At 42.2% G+C, this 11,221-nt stretch overlaps 1 protein-coding gene across 4 annotated transcripts in view; it reads right to left on the bottom strand.

Annotated features, from left to right (window-relative positions):
• Positions 1 to 1,054: 1,054 nt before the first annotated feature.
• FAM222B (family with sequence similarity 222 member B) overlaps positions 1,055 to 11,221 on the bottom strand; it is a 101,475-nt gene continuing 91,308 nt past the window's right edge. For all 4 annotated transcript variants that reach the window (XM_075589243.1, XM_075589245.1, XM_075589244.1 and 1 more), the window contains one exon: positions 1,055 to 10,169. In XM_075589243.1, coding sequence (XP_075445358.1) covers positions 7,645 to 10,169 — 2,525 coding nt within the window. In that variant the 3' untranslated portion in view covers positions 1,055 to 7,644. The remainder of the gene's footprint in view (positions 10,170 to 11,221) is intronic.

Here is an 11,221-nt window from a genome sequence, read left to right as displayed (position 1 = left end):
CATCTGATGTTTGAGTGAGAACCCAATGCACACACGTGTGTGTGTGTGTGTGTATATATATATATATATATATATATATTTTATTTTTTTAAATGCCTATGTATATGATAATAATGTAGACAAAAATCTGGAGCTACACTTTATATGTTTGCAGTCTCAGGACTGGAAGTACACTTGCCTTCTATCATTACAGGGAATAACCAAATATATGTCCAGTAGAAACTAGCACTGAAAAGTAGCTAGAAGCTGGTAATATATTTCAGTGTACACCACACACAATATTTATTGATAAACGGGGGGGGGGGGTGGTGTGTGTGTGTGTGTGTATATATATTTTTTTTTGTCGTGAGAAGATTAGAGAGTTTTTAATGCTTTTCCCAAACTACTGCACTGTGTCAATAATCAGGGTGAAGAGGGCTACACCAATATCTACTTCAAGAGCCACATTGCTTAAGTTTTATTCTTTTGTGTTAAAATTTTTTTTTTTTTAAGCAGGGTTGTCTTCTGGTGGAGTACATCTCTGGAGGATCCTTGTGTCTTCCAAACATACACCTACAGCACAATAACATTAGCAGGAGCTTAAATGGTCAGCTTAGTGTAGGCACTAATAAACAAGTTACAAGATTAGGGTTTCCTAATGGTCATCAGTCAGGAGAGCAAAATACACGCATTTGTAATAAAACTTCAGGAACGCTGTGTAGAGCTGGTGCAGTCCAACTATGGGAAACCCTTTTCATCAAGAAGTCAACGCCGTTGTGGTCTTCCCCTCTGTGGTCAAGATTGCCAATTGCTTAGACAATCGGTGGCTGATTTAATTCAATTTTAGCAAGAGGCAGGTGTACATCTGAAAAAAAAGTCAGCTATTTTATGAACACACTTCTTGTATCTATCCCACCGGCTCATTTAAACCATCATTCATCTAGCAGTAAGCCAGGCCCAAGTCGATCCATGTTCTACTGCACCTGCAAGTTTGCTTTTGGTTCCAACTTCAGAATCAGCGAAGAGAAAAGCAGTGATCACACAAGTCTACAAAAATAAGAAATACACCACGAAATAGGTTCACCTTGGCAGCACGCCAACAAGACGAGAGGCGAGTGTTCCAATGTTTTATTAAGGGGCTGATCGTATTTGGATGGTAAAATACAGGTTACAGGATCCAACAGAGCAGGATATCACTTTAAAAGTCAGGGCCCAGGCAAGGGATGGATTGGAGTAGGAGGAAACTGTGGCTTCTGGGAGGAAATATGTTCAGGAAATATTGCATGACATGAAAAGCCTCAGTCTCACGTCTATGTTCCAGCACTGGAAACACTGACTACTTGAGACACAGATAAGAGTTAGAAATAATAAATTAGAACTTCATCTTGCTGTTATTTGGCAGAACATAGGCATGTTTACATTAGTTATTTTTTTTTTTTTTTTTATTATAAGGCAACACCCGCCAGCACGAAGTCTTTAGTTCAAAATAGCCTACTGTGCCTAGAGACGTTCCACCATCAGCTGCTTCCATGGTGGAGAGGTCTGCAATGCATCGGCCCTCTTGCATGGAAGGACTTAATCCAGAACACCTTTCAGTATACTAATGAAAATATCAAATAAGGAAACCGCATTGCTTTCGGCAACAGACATCTGGAAAACAAAAATTAGAAATGACTACGCTTCGAAAAGCGCAAAAGTTAAATTGTTACCTTCAAGATCTACACATCTAAATTTAAAAAAAGTTACAAAAAAAAATCAATTTAAGTTTTCACTATTAAAGAAAATTTGAGAATTTCTATCCATCTACTGTGGGACTTCACTCCAAAAACTTTCTTTTTTATTTCCTTTTTTTTTTTTTAATTTTGCCTTTTTTCTTAGAGGATATTTTAAGATCTTTAAACATGCTGGAGAGGAGAAAAAAACAAAACAAAAAAAAAAAAAAGATTTTAAAGTAAGGTTTTGGGATGGGCCTTTATTTTCAGTTTCTCATCTTGAAACTCCACTTAAGTGTTACATACGCATGAAGAGTGCTGGCCTGATCACTATGAAATGGTTAGATGTTCTTGGCTAACAAAAGATGTTCCTTCTAACCTTAAAGATGAAAACTGGAAAATACAGCTGTAGCACCACACAATGCTTGAGCTACAAAAGCCACCTCCAGTCACCCAAGTGTGAAATCTAGCCAGGCATAAGATGCATTAAGGCAGCAGTATTAGATATTTGTTCTAGTGTATTTGGTTGTCTGTGTGTCAAGTTAGGCATCCGTATTACTTCCCATTCTGTCCTCGAGGTCAAACTTTGTTTTAGTATCTTACGTTTGAAGTAAATATTATGGCCTCATCTACTCGATATTAAAGGTCAAATTTAATATTTGTGGCCCCGTGAAATGTATAGTGTATTTATTAAGGGTGACTGGGATGGGCTAATGACCAGCATACTTTCAAGAGGCTTTTGAGAAATGTAATAAGTTGTTTGACAAAGTAACAAGAATGAAAGAATTGAGTTTTCCATTGCTCAACCTACATTTTGCAATATTGAATTACATGCCAACATAATATCCAGTAGTGCCGCTTTAAGTCATTTAAAGCAAAGGCCATCTTCTGACGCAAGAGGGAATGAAACTTCAGTTACTAAAGGAGGATGGCTGAAAGTTGACGTTTACAAGCGTGCAATTCTTGGGATCAGGAGAGGGGGAAACGGAATGGTAGGTCTGCAAAACAAAAAACTCAAGAGGCAAATACTTAAGGCTTCATTTGTCTTTTAAGAAGGTCGGTGAGGGGCGCAGCCAGTGACGGCGGTGGGTTCACTCACACATGTCGCTACTCAAACCCACGCTAACAAGCAACATTCGTTCAGAAATATTACACTTAGTTACAGTAGTATAGCATTAACTTTTAGCCAGTGTACATAGAAAGTATTACATTTTTCATTTTTAAAGTTCAATCTCAAACTTAGTTGTGATCATTATATTCAAGTTCTTTCTTCAATGGTAACTAGCTTCCACCCTCCCATCCACACCCCACCTGAAAAGAAACCGAAAACCCATTCCAATCCTTTCAATGGTAACCGGTACAGTGCTGGCAAAGTCTTGCGCTCACAGGTTAGTGTGCTTTGCAGAAGCCCAATACATTGCAGGGCCCTCCAGCATAAAAGGAAAAATGAAGGTGTTGGCACACAGAAACCAACTATATGTCCAGCACCAGTTTGATTTCCTTACCTTCTAGGAAAAATAAATGTATTATCTACACAATCTGATTTGTATTTTATATTTAGGCTCTTCAAAAGATGGAGGGGCCTGCAACTGAGCTAAGCAATGCACTTTAGAGCCACTGCAGCACCTAAAAAGTCCCTTTACTAAAAATGTTACAGCAACAGTTCCTCATTCAACATACATTTTTTATGAAACATTTATTGCATTGTCATCATGTTTGCCAGGACTTATAGTTTCAAGAAAAAATTAAATTTAAAAGGAAGTGTTTAGAAATTGCCAACCTCTGGGTCCAGACCTGCCCTGGGCAAGCATGTCTAATACCAACAGTAGAGACTTGACCGTCACATTTAAAATCTTGAAAACGGAAAGAGACTACACACTAGGAAAAGGAAAGCAGGTACTTAAACCCTACAGTATAGCACTGGCTAACATTCAGATGGATTGGTGCTTTGAAGAACAGTACATAGTTTCAAAAGCCTACATACATACATACATACATACCTTCACAGTTCACAAAGCCTAGCAGCTTTTAATAAAAGACCCCATATTTCCCCTATTTTACTAAATGCAACCCTTTGGTACCCATGGGGCAGAAGCTATAATATAGCACTTCACAGTGTATTTCACAAGTTCATTTAGCTTTACTTAATCATGGGACGGTGTGTGACAGGTGAGAGGGAGATTAATATGAGCTCCATGTAAACAAAATCTAAGTAGTGTTTGGGGTCTCCTTACAATTAGCTGAAATCCACATCCATCTTCCATACAATAATAATAAAAAAAATAATAATACACTAGGAACTATAAAGTAGGCAGTGGAATGGAGTCAAAGATTACAGTCCAGTGTTTATTATAAACAATGGCTACAACAGATTTTTCAAGCTCTCGATTAAAAATGACCTCCATATTTCTCAGACACTGGGTTGTCATGGATATACAGAACCCCACTTAACTGGTCAAAACCACTAGTAAAACAGACTCCATTCATCCACTACTGATCGTAGAGTTTAATGTACATTTTCTTTACAAACAAATGTCAGTCTAAAAATCAGGTAACTCCATTATGTTACGGGTACAGGTCAAAGAAATAAGCAGATGCTCCATTCTCAGGATCCCTGGAAAGAAAGCCTTCTCATTGTAAGAGGCAAGATACTAAGACCCCATATTCTGCTGACAGGAAAGAATCAACAGCTTCAACAGATGTAGTTGGGTCTAGCCACACTATGTATGACTTGACCTCCAACGCTTCCCCCTCCCCCTCAAAATCAGGCAAGCTCATCAAACTGCAGCAATTTTAGACTGGGTTGGTTTATATGACAAATTAATCAGTAGTCATTAAAAGTATGGCAATAAACACATCGAGGAGCTTAAACTCTGCCCAACTTAAGGGGCACCATGTTTACTGTGCAGCAGAGATGAAAATAGGTGATAAGTGAATTTTATAGGCCCTGGGACTACAGCATGCAGATGTTCATCTCCGACTGGCAACCAATAGCCCCTGCTGGTGCCGCTAATGGATGCAAGTTTTCTGAAGACTATGTGCAGCAATATTTCAGACTTCTCCAAACCCCCATAAGGCCACACCCTCTGCATAATGTATGCCACAAACATTCAATAAATGTATATGTACAATTTAGCAGCCATTTAAAAGAAATTGAACATAAAATAGGCATCTCTGCACAACAGGCATTTGAGTTGTGATGTCATTAATGACACGGTTTGTATCAGGAGATGGCGTGCATTGAAAACAATGACTAAAATCCCTTTGCTTTGTGTCGTCACTGCTGCAAGTGTAAACCATTAGGTATGGAGGGGGGAGGCCGTAGGAAGAACACAGATTTGTGCAAGTTCAAACCACTAATTGTTCTAGAATCATAATTCATTACAAATTAAAAATGGGGGCAGTGGCACCCAGGACACAAGGATCTCTAAAAATGGTGCATTTTATTTTCTATATCTACTGCGCATATATATTACTGCATGGAAGCCATCATAATAAAGTAGCCTTTTAAAAATTTGCTTTTGGAATTATTGGCAGGGTTGAGAGCTTTTGGGCGTTAAAATTGTACAAATCCAAAGTAGAAAAATGTAGCAGTCAGCTGCAGAATGAGCTTATGACAGCTCCACACCAATCTTTAGCTAGCCAACTTTGTTCACTCAGAAGAAGGCTCATTTACCCATCTCTTACTTACATTGTGTTGTGTTCTGCAAATTGTGTAATTGTAGTAAGGCAAAATAACTTCCGTAACCTGAGCAATATGGGCAAAGGAGCATTGCTTAAAGCCTTAAGAGTACCGAGTCAATGGGGCTCTACTATAAAAGGCAGGCTGTCTGAGCGGTCACACAAGAGGAGTCGGAGACTGCCACCATGTTGCATGCACAAAGCTCATTTGTGAGGGCCTCCTTGTATTTGCAGACATTTATGTTGCATTTGCAGTACAGACAAGTCTTAAGCAGTGCTCTATGGGGCAACAGTGGTTTTGACACACAGTGCTACTGGTTTTATAAAGTCATTCTAAACATGTAAGGTGTTTGAAGAGAATTTTCATCAGTGGAAGGACCACACACAGGATTATTTAAGAGGCACAGAAGGAATGATGGCGAAAATTGTGAATGTATCCCCAAAATGTTCATGTTGTGCTTGTCGAGGGTTTGGCCTTTGTCTGAGAAGGGATAGTGCAGATATTTTTGGTCAATACAGGTTGCTAATGGCAATAGGAGAAGCTCTTCCACGCTGAAACAAGCATTAGTAAAGATGCTACGGGCACTTTCCCCTTTGTTCCTGCGATGTGGGAAGTTTATCTCCATTCTTTGATCACCTGTTTCTGCAGCACTTTATCAAGTATTCAAGGCATGTTTAACAAAAGTCCCTATGACAGACAGCTGTTCATGACAATGCGTACAGATATAATCAACAGTATTCCACTAATATGGGATGATCTGTTTGATTCTCAATTACTAAAACATTTAAGTTGATTTTGTGTTCTGTGCACAACATGTACACTTTCAACACTAGGGGTTTAAAGGTGCATTCGCTCTTACAAATACACCCCGTCACTTATTGTCTGTTCTAATTTGCCTATATGCCCATCTTTTCTAAAAAAAAATAATAATAAATAAGGACCTGAAGTCCTAACATCTTTATTACTAATGCTTTCTTAAACACCCTCCCCCTTCCTCCACATACAGGATAAAAGGAACACAGTGTTTATGGTGGAGGACCATATATTCCAAGCAGCCATCTTACATGTGACCGGGAGAGTACATACTCTAACCCCATAAATGCTGTGATTATTTTTATTTATTTATTTTTAAACAAAACGTGCAGCTATTCAGCTGCTAAAATGAAAACATCTTTTATTAGATAAATATGCTAAAAACCTACTTTTGTTGCCAAGATTAATAGTAGATGCACCTTTGCAGCCTTCTGTAATTACACAATCTTGAATTAAGGCACTACAGCAGCTAGGCAATTAGAAAATCAAGGAGGCAGGTGACACGTATCGGAGGGTAACCAAACTGCTTTAGTGCACAACTAAAACCTAGTGAACATATATGAATGTAGGTGCATCTTATAAAACAAAGACTGAATAAAACTCAATTCACTAGTGCTCAGCTTACAACCTAATCCTAATAATTCCTCAACACAACTTGAATGTTCATAAACGCAAGCACAGGAGCGCCACCCACCGAAAAACCGATCGACTCGAGACATTGGGAAAACAGACGGAACCTTTGGGTTCTCAGCTTACAATTCAAACTGTGCAAACCGCACTTACAATTAACCTACTCACTGCCAAAAGACTACAACACTTCACGAGTCTCTTAATAGTGTCCCTCTTAATTTGTGCATTTACAGTCATATTTTATGATGCATTATCAATAAGTATGAATTAATATAACGTGGCTACACTGGCAAAGAGGGTAAAGATTAGACCGGTCATTCGAGTCTCTGCCTATTCTAAATGGCACATGAAGATGCCAACAGATCACAGAAGCTCTTATAGAGGGACAGATGCCGATATAATGGACCTTTTAAGGCCTCAACATGCATCATTAGCTGATTGTGTAAAAGAAAACTTTCCCCCCCCTTACAAACAAGCAGGGCTGAGAACAAAAACAAAAAATTAAATTCATAATACTTTGGAGGCCTTAGTGTTCCCATGATAAAAACAAAAGCAGCATGTTCAGGCCAATCAGGGCTGGGAGGCCAGAAAAGCATTGCATGGCAACACTGAAGGCTGCACAGCCACTGATCAGGACAACAACAAAATTATCAAAACAAAACTATGAAGCGACGGACATCAGCAACCATGAGTTATTAAAGCACCATGTGGCGATGTTTGCATATAATGATCACAACAAGTTTGCCAATTGAAGAGGATAACAAGAGCATTGCTAATTATTAAAATGAAGACTAAACCCTCTTGGTTGGTTGCGAAAGTGACTGTAGCCTATCTATACCCTGGGTGCTGAACATGAATACTTCGACTATCCACTGGTTCAGGGGCTCTGCTCATTGGGGGTCTGTGAACCTTTCCAATGGGAACCATGCTCTGATCTCGGAAGCAGGATTGCTGAAAGTCCCCTCCACTCAGGTAATCCATGGTCTGCATCACGCTGTTCTGGCCGGAAGATCCACCCCCAACGGCTCTATAGTGAGTCCCTGCAGCACAATCCAAGGGGGTGCCAGCTGGCTGTCCTCCATGGAAAGGCATGGCGAGGTCCTGTGATCCCGAGCTGTCACTGTTTGGGGTAGGCAGAATGTTATTCCATAAGGGCTGGAAATAGTGCCCATTGGTGTATGGCAAGGGACCGGGCAATCCATTCACAGGAGGGGAAGGTGTGGGCTTCTCGATAGGGGGCTTTAGGCCAAAAGACTGGCTCATGCACAGTTCATGGGGGTAGGGTGCCGGCTTGCCTGGAAAGCCCTGGGCGGCAATTTCTCTCTGAGTGTGTTTCCCGCCTTGCCCACCAGCTTCTCCGCACATCTGCTGCAGATGTGCCAGCTGGTGCTGGTTCCATGCCAGGGGTTTGAGATCACCAGCATATGAAGTAGGCACTCTGCTCATGTTCACCATGGGGACATTCCTAGAGGCAGCAGAGCAAATAGCAGCGGCAGTGTGGTCTACAGATGCTCCTACACAGGAAGGCATGGGGATACTGTGAGTAGAGACCCTCGTGCTTGCATTGATGAGCAGGTTACGACTAATAGGGCTGGGATTGGCGATCTGTCCCTCACACACCGAGGTAGTGCCTATGCCGGCCCTGGCCTGGCAGAACTGGTTGATCTGGTGCACAATGCTACTCAGGTCCGGTGGTCTGTTCTGTTGCAGGGTGGCAGCCATGGAGAGGGGGATGGTTGAGGTAGACACGGTCACATTCGGAGGTGCATCTGCATCTGGCATCTTTCGGGCTCCATGTAAACCTGGCTGCAGGAGGGGATTGGCAGGGTGTGGCAGAGCCTGGTGTGTCATGCCAGAGGTATGCTGCAGCGCTGGCTGTTGGGGCATGCTCTGGGAGTGCTGCTGCCCAATATTCTGAGAGTGCTGCATTCCTTGCGTGTGCTGCAGCACTTGGGACATGCTCTGAGAGTGCTGCAGGGCCTGAGGGAGGCACTGAGAATGCTGCAGGGCTTGAGGGAGGCTCTGAGAGTGCTGCAGAGTCTGTGACATGCTCTGCTGACGCTGCATTGTCTGTGGGAGGCCCTGCGCATGGTGCAGCGTTTGTGGCTGTGGTATGCTGTGTGTGTGCTGCAGCGTCTGTGGCTGGGGGATGTTCTGCGTGTTTTGCAGACCCTGAGAGTGCTGCAGCCCCTGTGGCATGCCTTGCGAGTGCTGCAACGTCTGCGGGTGCTGCAGGTTTTGTGGGTGCTGCAGACCAGGCGGCATGCTCTGAGAATGTGTCAAAGTCTGTTGCTGCTGCATGCTCTGAGCGTGTGTCAAAGTCTGTTGTTTCTGCTGCATGCTTTGAGAGTGTGTTAAACTCTGTTGTTTCTGCTGCTGTTGCTGCATGCTCTGAGCGTGTGTCAAGGTCTGTTGTTTCTGCTGCATGTTCTGAGCGTGTGTTAAAGTCTGTTGTTGTTGTTGTTGCTGCTGCTGCTGCTGCATGCTCTGAGAGTGTGTCAAAGACTGTTGTTGCTGCTGCTGCTGCTGCTGCTGCTGCATGCTCTGAGAGTGTGTCAAAGACTGTTGTTGTTGCTGCTGCTGCTGCTGCTGCTGCTGCATGCTCTGAGAGTGTGTCAAAGTCTGTTGCTGCAGCATGTTGTGAGAGTGTGTCAAAGTCTGTTGCTGCTGCTGCTGCTGCTGCTGCTGCTGCTGCATGTTCTGAGAGTGTGTCAAAGTCTGCTGCATGTTCTGAGAGTGTGTCAAAGTCTGTTGTTGCTGCATGTTCTGAGTGTGTGTCAAAGTCTGTTGCTGCTGCTGCTGCTGCATGCTCTGAGTGTGTGTCAAAGTCTGTTGCTGCTGCTGCTGCTGCTGCTGCATGCTCTGAGCGTGTGTCAAAGTCTGTTGCTGCTGCTGTATGCTCTGAGCATGTGACAAAGTCTCTTGTTGTTGCTGCATGCTCTGAGCGTGCTGCAGGGCCTGAGCGTGCTGCAGGGCTTGCTGGGGGCGAGAAAGCCCCTGGGGGTGGTTTAAAGTGCTAGGTGCAACATAAGGAGCTGAAGGGGGATTCATCATAGAGTCTGGTAGGAGGCGGGCACGGGTGCCGTCAAAGTCCTTCAAAACAACTTTAACCGGGGACTTAACAATTGCCAGAAGTCCTGTCTTTGTGCTGACCTGTGAGGGGTACGGACTGTACCGTTGACCCGACGTATCCAGTCCGTTCACGGTGCGACGGATGTGCTTCCGCTGGGGGACCTTAACGCTGTTTGGAAAGATTTTTATTGTCAGAGGATTGTTGGCAACCTTCTTAGCATAAGCATCCAATTCTGCCGGAGTAGGATGCTGAGCAGATCTCATCTTCTGTGTAGTATCCCCTACCAAAGAGAAGAAAAAAAGAAATAATCTAAAGGAAGGATCGATAAATATATATTTAAAATATACAGAAGGTTTAAATCACAGCATCAATGTTCCGGTCCCTGTAAGAAACCTCAAGTTTCAGTCTTACAGGGACTGAAACGATGATGCTGTGAATAAAACTTTAGACTTGTTTTTTTTTTATGATGGCTATGAGCCCCTATCATCTTTTGAGGCCCAACCACACACCTTCAATAAACTTTTGTTTGCTTATTAATCCGTTGCTGCTTGAAAGGATTGCAGCTTCTTCTAATAGGGCTCCTATATATAGCATATTATTTAGCCGCTTTACAAAATTTATTTTCACATCCTATTACTCTAGACATAGATTGGCTTTCAGACTAAGAACTGTAGGGCCCTAATATTGCATGAATAATATTGGACAACCCGTAAGGGTTCCATTCAACACAGCAGTGCATTACAAGGATCATATATGCAAAAGGAGGTCATTTTAGCCTACAGCAGCATTACTGCAGGTTCCGAGAAAAAAAGAAAAAAAAAAAAAAAGAACGCTTTGCACCCGAGAAATGTGTTTGCATCATTACTAGGTTGCTCAATCTTTCATTTCTGTTAAATCCCCAAAGTGGTCGATTCAAATCCATATGAAAATTAGCTTGCGACAGTGCTTCACATTCTGTACCTTGCATATTTGCAAAGCTATATATAGTGTTGGGGTTGGATAGGGCAGGGAAGTGTTTGACCAAAAGGAGGATTGGGTTTGTGGTCCCTCAAATACTGTGTGGGGGACTGGGACATCATAAGCATCCCAAAAGTGCAACAAGTTACATTAGCTTTAAGTTAAACTATTAATCTAGTTGTTTCTACCACCACGACTGGTAATCATATAATGCCCATATTGAGTTGTATCACACTACAACCCACTACGCAGAAGGCTTCCTAAATGGAGCATCTTTAATAGCAGTTGAAAACAATGACATCTGATTGAAAAATACAATTATATTATCCAACTACAGTCAAGATGCCTTCGGTTTGTGTAATGGGTGGGAGTGAA

Source organism: Ascaphus truei, chromosome 3 (assembly GCF_040206685.1).
Source record: "Ascaphus truei isolate aAscTru1 chromosome 3, aAscTru1.hap1, whole genome shotgun sequence".
Classification (NCBI taxonomy): Eukaryota; Metazoa; Chordata; class Amphibia; order Anura; family Ascaphidae; genus Ascaphus; species Ascaphus truei.
This window is presented reverse-complemented; position numbering and strand designations above follow the sequence as displayed.